We start from the raw sequence: 21,381 nt of genomic DNA on the forward strand, positions 1-21,381 counted from the left end.
CGACGTTCGCCTCACGTTCACCAACGCTGAGCAGCAGCGTGACCAAAGTGAGGCGATTGAAGCGACTAGAAAGATATTTGATCATGCGGTGGGAACGCACCTTAAGAAAGTCAATTGTGGACCCTTGTTTAACATGAACATAAAAAGACAAAAAAAAAAGAAAAAGGAAAAAGAAAAAAAGGAAAAAATGAGGGGTTGTTATTAAAAGGCATAATTACTATATAATAATAATAATTATAATAAATGAATAATACTTTGTATTTGTATTACACTTACCGGAACAGCCTGATGTCAACAATCAGCTCTGCATATGGAGATTCCAAACCTTTCGCGTGGGGTCGAGGCCGGGCACTGCACTCCGCGCCGAGGCGGGGAACGCACGTGCCGAATCTGAAGCCGGTGGGACCAACGGTTCTCAAGATACGCGGATTACATACTTACGCGCACAAACGCTCACAAAGACTTGTCGCATTTATTGTAAGATGAATAATACTTTGTATTTGTATTACACTTTTCATTCACAGGGAATCTTTCACAGGCAGTGCTACATAGTTACTAAACACATACACTCCCTTATACTATACACAGTACACAGGGAGTGAATTCAGACACAAGCCTACATGTATGACACTCTTCTGGAACGTCAGTACTATGACACGCTGAATTGTTTGCCTGTGGCTGGGGGATGGAGGCGCTACTGTACGTACATCCTCCCGGTGGGCAGTTGAGCCAGTACAGCGCTGGGTCTTAACGTCCGGTCCGTGGGCCCACCAGTGGTCCAAATGGACCATATGGTTCCATTTGTTCATCCTATAGTTGCAGGCCTGTAAGGGTCCATTTGTACCGCAACTGATCCCCCGACCGGATGTTGAGGAGCATGCAGTAGTAGTGTACAAACAGCAGAGATGTGTGGGGAGGGTTAATTGTCATGTCATGTCTTATAAAAGACGTTGCCAATGGCCTTACCTGGATTATAATGCACTGCCATGGAAAGATTCAGGCCAATCCAACCTGGGGAGTGGGTGCGATTAAAAAAGACAGACAGACATACGGTATCTACTGGAGAAATATATCATATTTGATATATTGTCTAGTCTAGCCCCTACCACTTACAAACAGTACACTATAATTATGCTAATTATAATCAGAGATAATTCTAGCAACCACAGCGTCACTAGTAATCTTTCTCGATGTTTTTTAAATGCTTCAAGGCTTATTTGCAACCAACACATTTTCTCTTCTGATCTCCAGATTATGGGTTTTGTCTAAAGCACTTACGATCTGCAGATGCTTGTGTGTGTTTATTGCGCTGAGAATTTTGTGTGTGTGTGTGTGTGTGTGTGTGTGTGTGTGTGTGTATGTGCGTGTGCGTGTGTGCGTGCGTGCGCCTGCCTGCGTGCGTGTGTCTAGATCCTGTGCCTGCTGAGTTTCTGGCTGCTGTTAAGGCAGACATTGATGGAGAGACAAGACAAGTTAAAGGAAGAGGAGATATCTCTCTCAGATGTCCATGTAGAGGAGAGCAAGAAGAAGAAGGGTAGGGGGAGCACACTACAGTGTGCATTTTAGCACTACACAATTAGAAAGTCAATAAGGCTTTGTACATTTTGACCTTTATTTTCTGTAACCACATGAGTCCTTATGCTTTGTCATATGACGACGGGTGTCACGCAAAATGTCTTTGGGACACACAACATGGGAATTTAAAGGAGTAGTTCACCCCCAAAATGACTTTTTTTCTATTGATTAGTCATGCCATGGAGAGTAGAGTTCAATAATATTTTTTGTTTTTTGTCACATTCCGAAGACAAAAATTTGATTTGAGTAAATTTACCCCCATTGATTCCGGATGGTGACCCGTTTCGAAACGGGTCACCATCCGGAATGAATGGGGGTACATTTATTGTTATCACATTTTTGTCTTAGGAATGCGACAAAAAACAAAAAAAAAATTATTGAACTCTAGTCTCCATGGCATGACTAATCAATAGAAAAAAGTCATTTTGGGAGTGAACTACTCCTTTAAGGCTGTGGTCAAATCCGTCATTGTGTTGGATGTGTAACCAACAACACAGGTATCAGCATTGAGTTTGAGGTGGATCGCACAGACCCACACAGTACAGTACACCAATACATCTTTTTCTGTCTTAGTTAAAAACTATGGTTATATATTGTAGTGCAGGGACCCAAGCCGTGGAAAGGAGCTGCTTTGTTTGCTCCTCCAACACACTCAAGAGGTTTCTGCCCGAAAGCAATGAGATATGAATAGGTAAAGGGAATCAACATCACTTATCTCCATATTTTAACTTTTTGCGTTTTTTGTAAATTAACGCCCTATACTTGATCATACTACAGCGTCACAAACGTGTCAAAAATAGCAGATCCACAAGCTCGAAATGCGTCTGTTAAAGTAACTGTTTTGGACATAATGTGAGGTTTCCGCCCGACAGAGACAATATGTACTACAACATCACTGTATACTATAAGAATAGGGACATTAGGGATGTCCGATATTTACTTTTTTACAGATAACCGATATATCGATATTGTCCAACTCTTTCCGATACGGATATTAACCGATACCGATATATGCTGGCTTTTTCACCAAAAGTCAACTAATTGTCACACATATCTAATAAAATAGAATAGCTAGTGTCAATATAATATCTAATAAATCTAATATAATACAGTGATGTTGTTAGGTTTTCAATGAAGTGAGTCCTGGGACTGGTGGTCATTTGTTTACGATTGTTCACAATCTTTGAACAATAAGAAAGTGCCCAAAATAGCAATTCCAGTTTGAAAGTGCATGGTTAAAACAGACTCTACCCTTAAACTGTGATGAAAATCTTTTACCTATCAGTTTAAAAAGAAAAGAAAAGCAAAAGGCATATTCTGGTCTTATCCTGTGTGATTTTACATTAGAGCAGCAGATTATTCTACCAAACCTTTCACCTGGCCCATACCATTACCATCCCCCTATAAATCATCAACAGAGTACCAGGTCTGATTAGTACAACATTTTGTAAGCCTGCCCTAAACTCTGCTAAAGCCCCAAAACTGGCAATACATTTCCAGTGATGAATTACTAATGGTTCACTGGGCAATGGGAATGAGAAATCCACCAACTTCATCAAATCTAGATTTGTCCAACTGTCAGGCCGGAACGTGAATGCCAAGGTCAAGTTTATATAAGAAATGTGAGATGCACAATAAGCTATGCACAGCATAACTGCTCTATAAGGCATGGTATGTTCAGTATGTTAATTTCACTTTTGCGGCTCCGGCAGGGGCTTCTTGAAAAGAACTTTATCTACCAGCCAAATGCTGGTAGTTAGCAGCTGTGATCATTTATCAACTCAATTAGCCGCAGGTAGTCAACCCACATTCAACCATTTTTCATTCGGTTTTGAATGCTAAAAAGGGCTCTTGTTATTCTGCCAGCCCTTGTCGCCTTGCCTTTCATGGTCGTTCTCCGGGCACAGGTACCGGCTGCCTGTACCTCATTTCTTACGATTTTTTGGGTAGCTAAATCCGGGCGTGTGTGATCATCTAATTTCACTGGCAACCCAGCCTCCCACATTCCTGACCGAAGCCATGCCAAAGCCATACCTAATGTAATGCCTAAACACAGTCCATGTTAATGGACTGCAGTGGTTCTCAACCTTTTCAGGCTTTGACCCCCCAAAATGATCAAATTTGAACGGGGGACCCCCCAAAATAATCATATTTGAGAGATGAACATACAATTCTTCTGCCTGGTGTATGCATGAATGTGTGCGTGCGTGCGTGCGTGCGTGCGTGCGTGCGTGCGTGTGCGTGTGTGTCTATAGAGGAGGGGGAATCTGACGAGGAGAAGGAACAAGACATCATGGAGGTGCTGGGAGGGATGGTCATGGCCCTGCTGGTCAAGTACTGGATCTACATCTGCGGAGGCATGTTCTTCTTCGTCAGCTTCGAGGGACGCATCGTCATGTACAAGATCATCTACATGATGATGTTCCTCTTCTGCGTGGCGCTGTACCAGGTACAGTACAGCACACAGTACACAAATATCAATACTGCAATAAAGAGATAAAATGTCAATACTGCAATATAGATATTCTCTGTTAAAAGTAAAAGTCCGGAATTCAAAATGTACTTGAGTAAAAGTATGAAAATTACTTTTAAAGTACCAAAAGTAAAAGTACACAATGTTTGAAAATAGCAGATCTACAAGCTCTCAACGTGTCGCATCGCGACGCGTCTATTTTCAAATAGCCTAGGTATAAAATAGGGCTAAAGTGGTTAATGTATGTTTTGTCATATTCTAATGTCTGCAAAGTAACTAGTAGTGACTAAAGTTTTCAAATAAATGTAGTGGAGTAAAAGTACAATATTTTGATCTGAGATGTAGTGGAGTGGAAGTAAAAGTATTGGAAATTGGAATAAAGTGTGAATACCTCAAAATTGTACATTCACTTAAGTACTGTACAGTTACTTTACACTGCTGCAGTACACACCAACCCAAGCATGTGCAGTGTAACAGCTTGTTCATTTTGACAGCAAATTTAGATTTAATTTTAGTCATAGTCTTTGGAATAAAATTACATTTAGTGTCATATTTTAGTCATCTAAAATGTTTTAGTTTGAGTCTAGTTTTAGTGGACTAAATATCAGAAGAAGGTCAACTAATTTTACGGTTGATTTAGTCGACTGAAATGTATTTTGGCGAGCCGCGATGACATCACAATGCCTGATTTGTATTAGTGCTTGGCTTTACATCGCATGCCCTTGCCGACATTGACCCCAGGCAGGTTTTGAACCCACGAATTGCTCTAACCGCTACACTGTTGCAGTTATGGAAAACGAATTAAATGTGTCAAATGTGTCTCGCTCAGGGAGACGAGATCAACACTAGAGCGAACAACACACATTAATGTTAAAACAGGTGTGCAAACCGTTGGGAGCGCCGCCTGGGCCTGGGGGCAGAGAGTACACTGTGTGAGTAATGAACTGGTTCTGTCAGCAGGGACGTCACAAGGGGTAGGAAAGTGGGACTGAGTTACTAGGGCCCAAGGTGGTGGAGGGGCCTTAATTATTTTATACTTAGCTATTGAAAAATAGCAGATATACAAGCTCACAGCGCGGCACCGAGTGCCGCGCTGCGAGCTTGTAGATCTGCTATTTTTTGAAAAGTCTTGAAAATGTGTGCAAATCTTTGAATATATGTATTTTTTAAGCGAACATTTGTAACTCAAATTTTGCTTCTGGGAGGGGGGGTCCCTGGAACTAAATATTTTGAGATGGGGGGTCCGTGGCCAAATACATATCATTTTGGGGGGTCCTTCACATGAAAAGGTTTGCGCTCCACTGACATCGAAACATAGATTTTTCAAAAAACCTTAGAAGGATTTGAAATTATTCAAAGATTTTCATGATTTTTCAAAAAATAGCAGATCTACAAGCTCGCAGCGCGGCACTCGGTGCCGCGCTGTGAGCTTGTATATCTGCTATTTTTCAATAGTTAAAGCACAGGGGCCCCACAGTGAATCCTTGTACCCCGGGGCCCAGAATTTGGTGCGACACCCCTGTCTGTCAGGAGCGTGTGCTCTCATGTGGGCTGGCAACCACCGCTAATGTGCCCTCGGCTTGAGCAAGGCACACGTTGCTGTCGGGGCGGAACCCTCATTATGTGCAAAACTGTTATTTTTCAGGATTCAAATTCTAAAATAGCAAAAATAACAGATCTGTTTTGAGCTTGTGGATCTTCTATTCTTTTGCTATTTTTGCTCGACACTGTGGTATGATCAAGTAGTAGGGCATTCATTTACGGAAGAAAAACAATAAAACGTCTCTGCCCAACAGCAACGATACTGTATGTAAATAATATAAGCCTAACCACGGGGCATCACACTGTACATTCTGTTCAATATTTGTCAAGAGGATAAAACATAATGAAGCCCAGGGCTCATTTCCATTGTGGTTCTGGACTGTACTGTTGGTGTGAGTGGGAGGAAAATGTAACATTTAATTTCGGTGTAAATTGTCAACAAAGACATCTTCACAATAATCGTATACGCAAACGCGACGTGTTCTGAACGTGTAAATCAGCTGTTTTTGAACGTTTCTCATTCAATAATTTTTTATAGGACTTAAGTCAGGGTTCTTCAACAGGGTGTCTGGGACCCCTAGGGGGTCTTCTACAAGCTGAAGAAGAAACACTGGTTGTATTGTTAACCTGGTGAAAAATACTATGCCTAAACCTAAACCTAACCCTAACCCTAACCTCAGTAAAACTATGCCTAAACCTAACCCAAACCCTATACCCTAACCTCAGTAAAACTATGCCTAAACCTAACCCTAACTAAATTCGGACTAATGAGATGTAGGACTAATGAGATTTCGGACTTATGGGCAGTCCCCACAGGCCCACCACAACCGGCACGAACCAAACTTAGAAGATACAGCAACGCGTTGTGGGCTTGCATCAGTTGTGTTTGGGTGGGACTGCCCAGACCAAAATTACCCTAATTATCCTAAAACGGGCAAATTTTCTTTTTGACCCACTAGCCCACTAATGGTCAGCCCACTGGGGATATGCCCGGTATGACAGATGTCCAGTCCACTCCTGCCGTGCACACATGTACACACATACACAGCACAAAAATGCATGCATTCATTGCACACACCCACCACACACACACACACACACACACACACACACACACACACACACACACACACACACACACACACACACACACACACACACACAGGGTCAAAATGCTCTGAGGCGTTGAGGCAAAATGTTGTCCGGCTTCCAATTTCGATTTCTCAATGATACAAGTTGCTGACGTTGACGTTTTTTCAGAGCCCATAAAGTTGGTGTAAGAACACCAGCTCACCATACATACATCATACATCCTGACTGCTTTATACCGGTATCCGCACCCACCATAAAACACAATCCTCCTAAATACAAATGTCCTCTATCCCGTGTATAACTCTGTGCAAGTTTGTACATTAAAAGGCTGTTAAAATCAAAGAGTGCATAGGTCACGTACAGCAGCACACTATCACTATCACCCAGTTCCAACACAGATTTATATTTACATAGTATTACTCAGCGTTGCTAAACTATGAATCGCCACGCTCAAGTTCTCTCTAGGGTTTTTTTGCACATTAAAGTTAAATTATTTGATTTTAGGTTCCTCTTCCCAGCCTTCTAGCAGTGATAGTAAAACAACAAAGAAATAATAATAATAAAGAAGAAGAAGAATGTAGCAGCAATACACTGTCAAACAATGACCAACAATAATGTACAGTAGGTGGTGCATGTGTGCTTGGTTCCTGCATCAAAATGTTCAACTTACGGTATGCGTGCACACTATGCACTATGTTTGTATAGTCGCTCAAATAATTACGATTAACATAATTAATTGTGTTACTGTCGCTGAACATCCATCCATTCATCCATCTTCAACTGCTTATGCAGAATCGGGTCGCAGGGCTAACTGTTCATTTCCAGAATAAAATGTACATTTCTGTTCGGCTTTTAGGCTTCGTTAACAAAAGGTACAGAGGGCAGATATGATATGATATAACACCTTACAGTACATGTAATAACATGAATAAAATGTAATAACACAAATAAAAAGAAACATGAGTAGTGGAAATAGCCCAAGTTTTGAGCTTGTAGATCTGCTATCGCCACAATTTTTTTTAAATGTTTGATGATTATTTTTTTTCAACACAGTGATGATTATGACAAAAAATGTGAACTAATTGCGATTATCTCAAATAATTGCAATTATGCGAGTAATAATTGTGACAAGCAGGGGTGTGCCGTGGATCGGTGCGGTCATGCGCACCCGCACGTTTGTGATCGCTGATTAAAATAACCTCTTTAAACAGTACAGTACAGTACAGTACAGTACAGTAGGTCTATTTATTAACCGTCAGGTTTTGTTAGCGAGGTGCGTGCAGCTTCAAAGCTAGTGGAGCAGCGCTCTGTTTGGTCATTTTTTAGCTTTGTAGCTGCATTTGAAGCCAGATCAACTTGTATTTGTAGATTTTGTAGCAGCTACAAACGCTGAGCATTGCTTTGTATCTACTTTATGTCGATGGTTTCCATTGAAGACGAATTTGAATTTTGAAAACTTTGATGGAAAGAAATGCTTTTGTACTTTAACTGAGATAAAATCTAATACAGAACCTTTGAGTCAGGGGACAGTCAGGGACCCCCCCGTACCAGATTATTGTTGTTAAAACATTTTAAGTACAGTATATCATTTTTTTTTAAATATAACCTCACAACAAGCTTCTAGATCTAGATTTCAAACAGCCAACGTATATGGGTTTGAAGTGCTCATGTGGCCTAGTCGCTTCTTTTGGGCTTGATTTCATAGACCTGGTTGCTTATTTCTCTCGCAGAATCTGGCAACACTGCACGGTTGTTGTAACTGATGTGGGTCGACAGTGATGGTGAAAACATGGTTTTCCAAAGATGGACCTGCTGCACACCCTCGATACTTTGCCACGTGCATTCTTTCCATGTCATTTGATGTAGGAAATATAAACATGGCCAAAACCAGCAGAAAACTCACCCTTCATTACCATGGTTGGAATTGAAAGAAAAAGAAAATATACAGTGGCAGCCTAGCTCATACAGTAGTCTTGTGAGTGAAATTGGTGATATGTCTCGCCAGTTGGACTAGTGTCCTATTTGCTTTAAGAACCATGCACCTTGCAACACCTTGAAATGTTAACTTGCTTTGAGGAGCTGTTCACAGAGCTGTGGTACCTCAAGGAGGCGCCCCACGTTTACTCCTAAAGAAGTGAATACCTCGAGGAGGCATTTAGTTGGCTCCTGCAGAGCTCGCATACCTTATATCATCACTGCATGACCTCCTTCTTAAGGAAAACAAACACTCCCCCATGCATCGCTCTTTGGCCTGTTGTAGTGAAGTGGCAGAGAGCAAGAGGAGGGCATGGACTCGAGCCAGGTGGGTTGGGGAGCGGGGGGGGGGGGGGGGGGGTGGTACAACAAGGCTCTGGCAAAGAGTATGAAGCAATGAAGGTGGGAGGCTAGCTACATGAGGGTGGGAGGCTGAGTACATGAGTGTGGGAGGTCGAATACAAGTGCAGGATTTTCCCCAAAGGGCAAAAGGAAAGCTTGCACACCAAACACAAAATGGGGAATGTCCACAGAGGTTTGTGAAGATGCAACAAATCTGCTTTTTAATAAAACATCATGTGAAAAAAAAAGGAAAGTGTAGTGCTACAAAACAGAAACATTAAGGTAAAACTCCCCAAGCCAAGGGCCTCGTGCATGGCATCAAACCGTGAAAGAATCCTTGCTGTTGCCTCCCCACAGTCTAGAATCTAGACTGTGGGGAGAGCTAGAGTCTAGACCCATCGCATCCTATTGATGGCATTGTTAAAGCATAAGATAAGATTCATATCCTTCCACGGAATTTAAACACAAGTTTGCTGTGTGGAAGACTAAATGTCTACAGCCTATCCAAATACAATAGACACCAGGGTCTAAATATTCTCAATAGAAAAGTAGGGAGTCTACCTCTTCTATTGTATTACCATAGTCTACCATACAAATTGGCTAAAATAGCATTTCATTTATTGCAATACGTTGGGGATTGCAGCTGTAGCATAATGCTTGAAAGGGCAGTTGGAGCAGGATGCACGATGTGATGACAAATAAATGATGTGAATAATGCATTATCCTGACTGTTACTATAGCTCTGCACTGCAACGGTACTTACAACTTTGTGGCCCCTCGTAAATAGTTCTCACAATAAACAGGGGCAGCAAGTATTAGTGTGCAGACTATTATTTATTATGTTGATTTCTGTTTGTCCTGCGTGCACCTGTGCTCTATGTTCAGTGGTGGAAAGTAACTTAAGTACTTACTATACACTGTGTACAATTTTGAGTCATTTTTACTTTACTTGAGCATTTGAATCTTTCAGTACTTTTACTTCTACTACGCTAACGGCTCAGAGGCAAATATTATACTTTTACTTCACTTTACCATTATTTGAAAACTTAGTTACTAGTAGTTACTTTGTAGATTTGGATTATTATTACAAAACATGCATTTGCCATTTGCAAATAGCCGATCAGGATTTTATAAATTATTTATACATTTATACTTTCTGAATTGGGACATTCTGCATAATGTGTACTTTTAATGTTGTGCTGTAAGTACACTTTTACTTACCGGTAGGTACATTTTGAATTCCAGACTTTTACTCGTAACAGAGTATATCTACATTGCGGTATTGATACTTGACTACTAAACATTTCAGTACTTTTTCCACCACTGTCTACGTTTCTAATTTTCTCATACATAGTTCGCATTTGGAAAAATGTATGCTGACTCAAAGGCTGAAAAGTTAATTAAATGTGCTGATAATAAGTGAGTACTTATGCCTACATTATGTATAATAAGCCTGTTAATTTCCAAACTAACAGCCCACCATCACAGTGGCAGTTACACTATGGTGTGCTTAGTTCTTTACCTCGCATTTAGTTGCATTAACCACAGGTACCCTTTTGTCCAGACCTGGGCATTGTGCGGCCCGGGGGCCGTATGCGGCCCTTTGGTTCACTCTGACCGGCCCTTGTAGAGTTAATGGCAAATTACAAAATAAACACATTTTCTAATTTTACCTCATACATGGACTAAAGCTAGCCTCGTACCCGCCCTCTTCCGGAAACCATCCTCCTGGATAAAGGAAGTTGGTCATTTACTAGGCTAGACTAAAGCTGCAATTCTTTTATTTTTACGTTTTTTATTCACATACATATGGACGCAATGCGTTCATCAGCACGTGTGCGTGATCATGGATGTTGTCTCAATAACAAGCAGGTGGTCAGACTGGTTACAAGTCAAGACGACCTGCCTTACCTTACCCATTAAAATGGCTAAAGTGGCACTGCCTTTTGGCCCGGCCCTCCACAATATTTTCTGTTGTCCATGTGGCCCCATGGAAAAAATAATTGCCCACCCCTAGTATTGTCCCTATTTTGGGGGCAAATATTAAAATAATTCAGAAATAACCAAAGAATTGTGTGTGCAAGCTCACAACACAATCACAAGCTTGTAGATCGTCTATTTTCACTATTCTTGGTATGACGACGAGACTGGCAGATTCGTCTTTCGGTTTTCTAGGCCATCTTGTCATGGCCAAGGACACTCCTGGCTTCCCCATCTGGGTATGTCTACTAAGGTACCACATACGTTTTTCAAATGTGTCCCTTGTGTTTGACCTCTGCAGGTGCATTACGAGTACTGGCGGAGGATCCTGAAGTACTTCTGGATGTCGGTGGTGATGTACACCATGCTGGTGCTGATCCTGGTCTACACCTTCCAGTTTGAGACGTCACTGCCCTTCTGGTCCAACATGACGGGCATGAATGAAGAGAAGTGAGTACAGGTTGTCTTAACCTCAGCTTCTAGTGGCGTTCAGTCATGTTGTATGCAGGTTAACCTCAGCTTCCAGTGGCGTTCAGTCATGTTGTATGCAGGTTAACCTCAGCTTCTAGTGGCGTTCAGTCATGTTGTATGCAGGTTAACCTCAGCTTCTAGTGGCGTTCACTCATGTTGTATGCAGGTTAACCTCAGCTTCTAGTGGCGTTCAGTCATGTTGTATGCAGGTTAACCTCAGCTTCCAGTGGCGTTCAGTCATGTTGTATGCAGGTTAACCTCAGCTTCTAGTGGCGTTCAGTCATGTTGTATGCAGGTTAACCTCAGCTTCTAGTGGCGTTCACTCATGTTGTATGCAGGTTAACCTCAGCTTCTAGTGGCGTTCACTCATGTTGTATGCAGGTTAACCTCAGCTTCTAGTGGCGTTCAGTCATGTTGTATGCAGGTTAACCTCAGCTTCTAGTGGCGTTCACTCATGTTGTATGCAGGTTAACCTCAGCTTCTAGTGGCGTTCACTCATGTTGTATGCAGGTTAACCTCAGCTTCTAGTGGCGTTCACTCATGTTGTATGCAGGTTAACCTCAGCTTCTAGTGGCGTTCACTCATGTTGTATGCAGGTTAACCTCAGCTTCTAGTGGCGTTCAGTCATGTTGTATGCAGGTTAACCTCAGCTTCTAGTGGCGTTCACTCATGTTGTATGCAGGTTAACCTCAGCTTCTAGTGGCGTTCAGTCATGTTGTATGCAGGTTAACCTCAGCTTCTAGTGGCGTTCAGTCATGTTGTATGCAGGTTAACCTCAGCTTCTAGTGGCGTTCAGTCATGTTGTATGCAGGTTAACCTCAGCTTCTAGTGGCGTTCACTCATGTTGTATGCAGGTTAACCTCAGCTTCCAGTGGCGTTCAGTCATGTTGTATGCAGGTTAACCTCAGCTTCTAGTGGCGTTCAGTCATGTTGTATGCAGGTTAACCTCAGCTTCTAGTGGCGTTCACTCATGTTGTATGCAGGTTAACCTCAGCTTCTAGTGGCGTCCAGTCATGTTGTATGCAGGTTAACCTCAGCTTCTAGTGGCGTTCAGTCATGTTGTATGCAGGTTAACCTCAGCTTCTAGTGGCGTTCAGTCATGTTGTATGCAGGTTAACCTCAGCTTCTAGTGGCGTTCACTCATGTTGTACGCAGGTTTTGACTCGGCATTTAGCAGACACTCTTAATCGAGAGAGACTTAAAACACAAGGTAATGCATCAAATGCATAGAGACAGTATAGCGCCTCAGTAATTTAGGACCATAGGTAAACAAACCAAGAACCTACCTCTAAATACTTCTGTTATAGTCCACACCAGTGCTCCAATAATTAGTTAATAATTACCAGTAAGACGCCTAAGGGGGAAAAGCGTAAAGTGCCATCTGTCTTTGCCATCTGTCTTGGCCATATATGGATTCTGTTAGTGTGGTTCTCCTAACAGGGCATCATCTGGTATACAATCCCTTTTATGCCCATATATGGAGATCCCTGCTCTGAGTATCTGACATCACTGTGATGTCACCTGTTTATGCCCATAAATGGAGATCCCTGCTCTGAGTATCTGACATCACTGTGATGTCACCTATGATGTCACAGTGATGTGTCAGGGGAACCACAGTGTCAGGTGTTACCCGTACAGATACAAGCTGTGACGGTTCTGATGGTAGACTGCGCTTGGGTGATGCAGCGGTAAAGTGCCTGCCCACCCCCGCGGAGGCTAGGGGTTCGAATCCACCGCGGTGTGTCCGGCTTTGACGAGCGTCTATACAAACACAATTATCAGCAGGGAGTGTTGGGCGGGAGGAGTAGAACAGAGGCTCCACGTCCTCCCGGTGGGGGCTCCTCACTGGCAGGAGAGTAGTAGGATAATACATCAGTGACAACACAAAATGTGTGTGGAGAGGAATTAACAATTACATTGAGGATTAAAGGTGATACACCATGAAATTTCACTTTTCCCATTTTAAAACCTTTTTTTGGGGTCCCACTAGCACCTTCTATCCTCACAAAGTCCCATTTCTGACCGTTGTGTCTTTCTCTGGTTTTGAGAAGGCGAAGGTTAAAAGTATCCCACGGGTTCTCAAAACAGGCTATCCAGATTTGCTGCCGATTGTGACGTCATCTGCCGATTGTGACGTCATCATCAACAACAATTTTTTTTTTTTTTTTTTTTTTTAAATATATATATTTTTTTTTTCAAAAACAATTTTTTTATCAAAAGGATTTTGGGAGGGGTGGCGCAGTTCAGGCCAAAGGTAGTACTGCAGCTGAAATGCTCTGAGAGCCATTCAAAAATGAGAGAGGGTCTCTATTCAGGAGTGGTAATTTAGCCTCAAACCTTTTGAAAAACGTTTTTGGGACATAAACAATATGACATAAATACTTTTTAAATGCATGGTGTATCACCTTTAAAAGGGATGAAAAGCAAATTGATAAATAATTTGTATCTTTACTCTGCAAACCAATTGGTGACCTTAATAAATACTGTCCATATTTTCCACTTGGTGGCATACAGTACAGTACAGTAAGGTCAGTACAAGTCAGTTTTTCCATGGCTAAACAGTTGGAAAGATTTTCAAACCAGTGTTCAACAGTAGGTGACTCAGTGCTCTTGGAGGCAGCTGCAATACAGTGTTTAGCCTGAAGCGAATTATAAGATGAGTATATTTGCACCTGACAATCTTAGACCGCTTTCAAACTGGTGGCCCCATTTTTGGCCATTATACAGTAGGTGAAATGTTTCAAAAATAAATATTTTCAGAAATGTAAAAAAAGATAAAATGTCTAAAATAGTAGATCTACAAGCTCACAACATGTCGCCCTGTCGCCCGGCGTGTACAATCTGCACGCACGCACGCGCGCTGCGTAAAAGGTAAGAAAACTTTGGCAGTGAAGCGGAAAAGTCAGTGAGTCAAGCGATTACCTCAGATTATGAAGCAGTCCAAGGATAAATACCAGAGGGCAGACAGCCAACCAGGTGTAGAGATAAAGGTTAGACATATAAATACCAGATGGCAGACAGCCAACCAGGTGTAGAGATAAAGGTTAGACATAGTTTTGTAGGACCTTTTCCTGAATTTTTCCATTTTTGGCCAGCACCAAAGGGAGGGAAATAACATGCCTTCTTCTTCTTCTAGACCACATTTTAAACATAAATCTGGATTTTGTGTTTTTATCAAGGAGATTCAAGAGGGAAAGAGTTATGAACTGCATGTACGCATTATCCATTATTTTGTATCAGTTTAAAGCTGGTGTTGTATAGTCTGGGTCAGGGTAAACTCCTCCATTCAGCTTCAGAATTCCAAATCTACCAGTCACTGCACACCAAGCCAATCTCCTGTTCCAGGATTCTTTTGATTTATCAACAATCATTTCTTATAAAAGTGAAACCTGCCCACGGCCTTGGAAATAAGTGAGCTTTGCCTTTTCCAGCCTAGACAGTTTGTCTACAGAGTTTGTAACTCCTCATTTTGCAGATATTTGAGGAAGTGTTTTAAAGGGATATTCTAAATTGTTATATTTCACTCCAAACTTTTAAACTGAGGGCAAAATAGCCCTATGCGGCAAACACCACCCATCTCGATCTGGAAGAGGCTTAAACAAACAAACCTTAGGTGTTTTACTGAATGTCATCTCACATCTTCTCACTTGGTCATCACGTCTCATCGTATATCATGTGATTTATCGTGTCGCCTCCTCTCAAGTCATGTCATTTTATGTAATTGCATTTTATGACATGACCTCACGTCATGTCATGTCATCTCTACTGATCTCTCCTCAACATAATGTCATCTCATCAAATCGAATCTGTAAATACCATGTCACAACACGCTGATGACCTTTCATTAGCGTTGGGACGTTTGTGACCTGAGTGATTCTTTCAAAGTGATTTGTTCTTTTTGGTGAAGAGAACTCGTTCACAAATTATCGTATTGGACTGAACTACACAAGGAGGGCGGAACCGGAAGTACCGTACTAAAAGTGAATGGTTATTGGTTAACGAATTATTGGACCAAATCTCATTTTATGTGAGAGAGAAGTGAACGAAAAGATTCGAGTCTCTGAAATGAACGGACTACCACTCTCTCTCCCTCCCTCCTTCCCTCTCTCTGTCTCTCTCTCCCTCCTTCCTCGTCTCTCCATCAGGCTGAAGGACCTGGGTCTGGAGAGGTTCTCCGTGTCCAAGCTGTTCATCCGGATCTTCATCCCCACCTCCTTCCTGCTGGTGTGCATCCTCCACCTGCACTACTTCCACGACCGCTTCCTGCTGCTCACCGACCTCCAGGCCGTGGTCGCCAAGGAGCAGAGCACCATCTACAGGTGAGAGCCAGGGTTCCTCGATATGTCCCTACATGGACAACTGTGTCCGTGGCAAAGACTTGGCCTCGTCCGTGGAAAATTCTAGATTCTGTTTTCAAACGTTATAATGTTCTTATTTTGATCACCATAAGACCAACTTACTGAATGTCAAGTCTCCAGGTTTTCACTATGGCACATTAGGAGTCCGACTAGTGCGAGTGGTTCTCAAACGCTTTATTTGCAAGGACCACCATAACTCTGAGACTGTATAAATGGTTTTCGGGGTCCATTTGGGTCCAACTGTTCCATGAAAAGGTTGTTGGGGGACATGACCTGACAAATGGAAAACCGTTGAGAATGAGCTGTTGATACGGGAGACATCTTCTAAAGAACAGTGCTCACATCTTCATTGACATCGTCATTGATTTGCAGTAGAATCATATACAGTAGGATTTCATTCAGGACCAGCCATTTTGCACAACACTCATCAATACACTCATGCCATTCAGGAAGTCTTTACATGACACACTTAGACCCTGACAGTACTTTCCCAGAGGGATTCCTCCCTCTACAATTCTTCCATCAAAACGCTTGGTAAATGGATCTCCTTGTGTGCTTTGCTGTGGTTTGTGTCATCATCACACATCTGTCACCAGAGGTGGGTAAGAACGAGTTAAATGTACTCATTCACTTAAGTCACAAATTGTACTTCTAATTTATCATACCATTGAAGACAAAAACAATGTACTTTTACTCCTACATTCGACCAGGTGTAACGGAGTAAGTAAAAGGTACATTTCAAATGATTTGGCTACTTGTTACTTTTACCCATTTAGTTTGTTTCATTCTGTTAGTCAGACTTTCGGAGACGGGAATATGTATTAATATGATATTGTGGTTTAGGCTATAATTTAAAATTGTACAAGGCTATGTTATAGTTTATTTCTGTTGGACAAGCACTTATACCATAGACATTTCAATTATGTGTAAGTAACGCAATACTTGAGTCGACCTTTCTACATACTTTATTACTCTTAGTCTTACTCAAGTAGTTATTTGGATGGCTACTTCTGTACCGTACTTCTACTTGAGTCATTCATACTTTTACATGAGTACAGTTTTTGTCTCCTCTACCCACCTCTGCCAGTCGCTGCTATAACATTGACATTCTTGTTGTTGATGTCCGCCTGACATTCCGTTACATGTGTTGTCGTGGACACGTCTCCATTCTTTTTTTTCCTGATGTGCTTACTTGCTTCCCTCTCCTCTGCTCTGCCACCTTTCTCTCCACCACTCGTCGTCATCCCTTCCTTTCGACTCTCACAGCCATGCTAAAGTCAATGGCCGTGTGTATCTGATCATGAATAGGTGGGTAACTGCCTGCATTCTATAGCATCCATCAAACCAATCCCAACCAACCTCTCTCGAATGTCGGCTTCCTCTGTCCTGATGCTATATGGATCTACAGTACACCCCTATACTGTAGCTTAGCTGTCCTTGTTATTGCCTGTTGACATAATAGGCTCTGTGCATAATTTTCCATACTCATCTCCTGTTCCGGTTTATTTTCCAATAGCTTCGTTTTATTGGCTCGGCAGCAGATTTTAACCAGAGACACATATGAAGGTGTCATGTGTGTTTCCGGTTAAAATAAATACAGTCCAGTGATTTCCTCATCCCCGCGGTTATATAGTCACATCGGTCGATGTGATGCGGGTGGTATTCTTTGGCTAGGTTTTTAATAAAATGTTTACATGTTTTTGTAGGCTATTATGTCCTTGTGTTTGAGTTCTGTTGCCTGTAGCCTCCATCTGGGTTGTCCAGCAGGTCGCTGGATCTTTCACCCTCTCATCCCTAAAAACCCCATATGGTCTCTGATAGTTTACCCATATGTGGAGTCACCTCTTCCTCGAGCATGTGTGAGGCTGTTTCCCGTGTCTTCTCAATAATAACCACCTTCCCACCCTTCACAAGCGCACACACACACACACACACACACACACACACACACACACACACACACACACACACACACACACACACACACACACACACACACACACACACACACACACGCACACACACACACACACACACACACACATGTGTGTGCACACTGCATAAACACCCCCTCCTGCCACAAACTTTCTGGAAATCCTTCTGCATATTTACTGTATAGGCCCCACCCTATGTCTCTCTTACATGTAAGTGAATGTTAGTTCCAGGTTGTCTGTCTCTATCTTGCCGTCTCTTTCTTCACTGTTCTTCTTGGCTTCTGTTGTGTAACTTTATTGCCCTGAGCAGCATCAAGCAAAAAATTCCTACTCAGCCGAGCAAGTAAGTCTCACCTCCAGACACTGAATGCTTGCCTCGATATATAGTATGCGGCCGGTTCATGCAAGCTAACCCTGACCTCTTAACCTCTATGACCTCCCTCCCATTGCCTGAGAAGGAGGAATTCAATGTTTTACTTGCACTTCAGCCTGATTTATACTTTGTTGTACAACGCTGTCGTGTGGCGCAAAACGGCGTCTCTTTTCACAGCGCGACACTGGTGTACAACAGAGTAAATTAAAGCATGTAGGTCTTACAATGACACGTCCAAAATGGGGGGGGGGGGGGGCGCCAGGTTGAAAGTGGTTAATGGCTCCCCCCTACGCATTGCCATTTACCCAATGTGAACAGAAGACCCTCACTAGAACCACAACGTGGATGATAATTCAGTAACACTTCTCTGTGGCGTTATTCTAGTGGACTAGCATGGGCCCAAACTGTTCTTCACTGTTCACACGCTACCGCTTAGATTATGTTTTCAGAACTCTGTTTACTGTACGTACAATTATTCTCTAAATTAGATAAGGTGAGGACAGGACCCAGGTTAATGCGCTGGAGTAAGGCCCTGGAGCTGTGAAGTCAACTCTGACCATGTGTTTTTGGGGGAGAATGCTAAAGGAATGTGCATTGCTTACTGATCACAGTGCTTGATATACAGTAGCTGGTCTGTTAATGGAAACAGGGCTGATGTCTCCCATCCTAACATGAGAATGAGTCAGAGCCCTTCTGTGTGTGTGTGTGTGTGTGTGTGTGTGTGTGTGTGTGTGTGTGTGTGTGTGTGTGTGTGTGTGTGTGTGTGTGTGTGTGTGTGTGTGTGTGTGTGTGTGTGTGTGTGTGTGTGCGCACGCACACGCGCGTGTGCTCATGTACACTACACACACATATTGCACACACTGATGTGTGTGTGCTCGACTGCTCGTGCATATAGGGCATAGCAGTAGCAGCCATTTTGTGGTTCCTTAGATAGAAACCCCATAAGTTTTTTTCCCATAGAGATTCTGAAAATATTTATATAAATTATTTTAACCATTGAACCTAGCCATTTAACCATTGAACCTAGCCATCCAGAGAGGCCCCTGGTGAATAATTCTGTCATAAAATATAATTTACATAATATACTGTATATCCTATATATATATATATACACAGTATATATACACACACTTATACCGGTATGTATATACAGTATTTAATATCATTAAATATTTAAATGTTTTTTGACACAGAATGAAATGTTTTATGCTCATGATTAAAAAAATTATCAATATAAATATTTTAGGAAATCTCTATGGGAAAGAAATGAATGTGCTTTTGTATTCTGCGGAACCAATAAAACAAAATGACCACGGCACTGCTATGCACCGTCCCATGCATTGTGTGGTGTGTGAAGCACGCGTGTCTCGCCGACACGTCCTTGGAGGATCAGTGTCAGTAACGCCTCCTTCCCCCTGCCCCGTGGCCAGGCTGGCGCACCCGGACGGCAGCCTGGCCGACCTCACCATGCTGAGCGCCTGCTCGGTGGACGCAGCGCTGCCCGCCACGGAGGAGAAGCAGGAGAAGGAGGAGGAGAACCAGGCCCTGGTGGTGGTACTGATGGAGGAAGTGGTGGACAGCATCGTGAAGCCCCCCAAACAGAGCGTGTCGTCGTCGTCGGACCACCACCGCCGCCAGTCCAGCGTGGAGGACAGCCGCCACTGCAGTGCCAAGACGGAGCCGGAGCCCAGCACCACCGAGCACAGTTCAGGTACGGTACAGGGGGGAGAGGGAGGGAGGGGGGCCGGCCTGGCGCCAGCCCAGTCCCATGGCTAGAAACATACTGTATTTCGCCTCCGTCGGGAACCTTGCGGTTCCCATCCGACCGCTCTACCAGCCACTCTACCCCTGAGCCACTGAATCCTGAATCCTGCGCAGCTCACTTCTTCACTCACTAAGGAGTATAAGGCTAAAGTCCTAATGCAAATTTTATACAAGCTTTAATGAGCTTCAATGAAAACTTGCGACCATCAAGCCGATTTTTGCAAAACACATTTTTGGACACTGCTCCAACAGATTTTGGCCTAAAATCACACATTAAGCGGTACACAGTATCTCTAAAGTCATGTCCTCAACATGGATCAGTCCAATTTCCCATATTCCCTACCTGATTGGCTATGCTTGCCTTCTAAAGTCAGACAGCGAGTCCCCTGTCTGATTCCAGGGCTGGGAACATTTGCTGCATGTCACCGCCCGCTGCCTCTGTGACTCTCCACTAAACAGAACACAAAAAAAAAAAAAAAGAAAAAACTTGAAGGATCAGAGATTTCTCTGTCTTGTCCGACCGAGCACATCTGTCCCCCAGCACTGCCAGGTTTGAACGCTGTTTGATCGGTTGCTCCTGTGTTATCACAGCTGCATGTTTCCACAGTGTGCAATAGTGCACTTTGAATCACAGATGCACTGTACAGACCTTTTCCATCTTCTGTTGGCTCCAGCGAGCCGAGGCTGCTCACAGTCATGATGCAGTGGTCCCAAACTTTGTCAGCTCAAGACCCAAATGTGAAATGCCCGGCACCCAAACTAGTGAAAATAGTTTTCACTACTTCTTAAACATTTTGTTTTCTACTATAGGAATGTCTTTGATTATTTATTTTATTCATGAATTGTTATTTTTTTTTTAAACGTTTGAATTTTGTTTCAACTCATGACAATGTTTGAATTTTTGTGGAAATCTTTATAAAATCTTTTTAAATTATAATAATTAATGACAACATTTTTTGGGGAAAAAAAGGCATATCACTGGTGACCACGAAAATGGATGCGTGACCCACTGTTTTGGAAACACTATCCGGTGTTAGAGCCCGACCGATGCCAGATTTGGGACACATCTGCTGCATACTGCATACTTTTCAGTATTTACAGCTCTTTTCCTGAATATGTCCTGTTTTGCCTTTCTAATTTTTTTTCTATACATTTTTATGGAGAACAGAACTTATTTTTTCAGACACTAGCTAAAATAGCTGACCTACAAGCTAAAATCTTCTGCAAATCTCCTGCAAATCTACTGTCTTGCCAATGGCACGCCCTGTGACGTTTTGAAATGGCACATCTGTAGTTGCCGATATACCAAATCAAATACTGTCCGATACGATACATCAGCCCACTGATGGCTGTTGGTTTCAGATGCACCAGAGGATCCCAGAGGAGTTCACTCTGTTGTTTTGAGGAATGTGCCAGAGAGGAGGATCTGCCATCAACACTTTGGACAACCCAACAACACCATGACTCATCGTGACTGATCGCAAGCTGTGTTGTTATAAATAA

General features: G+C 42.6%; 1 protein-coding gene across 1 annotated transcript in view; it reads left to right on the forward strand.

Annotated features, from left to right (window-relative positions):
* The window catches only part of piezo2b (piezo-type mechanosensitive ion channel component 2b), a 202,797-nt gene that overhangs the window by 110,205 nt on the left and 71,211 nt on the right, over positions 1 to 21,381 (forward strand). Inside the window, exons 14-18 of the mRNA XM_080726880.1 lie at positions 1,411 to 1,534; positions 3,831 to 4,024; positions 11,280 to 11,428; positions 15,595 to 15,768; positions 19,545 to 19,825. Of these exons, the coding sequence (XP_080583006.1) occupies positions 1,411 to 1,534; positions 3,831 to 4,024; positions 11,280 to 11,428; positions 15,595 to 15,768; positions 19,545 to 19,825 (922 nt within the window). The remainder of the gene's footprint in view (positions 1 to 1,410; positions 1,535 to 3,830; positions 4,025 to 11,279; positions 11,429 to 15,594; positions 15,769 to 19,544; positions 19,826 to 21,381) is intronic.

The sequence above is a fragment of the Nannobrachium achirus genome (genome assembly GCF_963921795.1).
Source record: "Nannobrachium achirus genome assembly, chromosome: 5".
NCBI lineage: Eukaryota > Metazoa > Chordata > Actinopteri > Myctophiformes > Myctophidae > Nannobrachium > Nannobrachium achirus.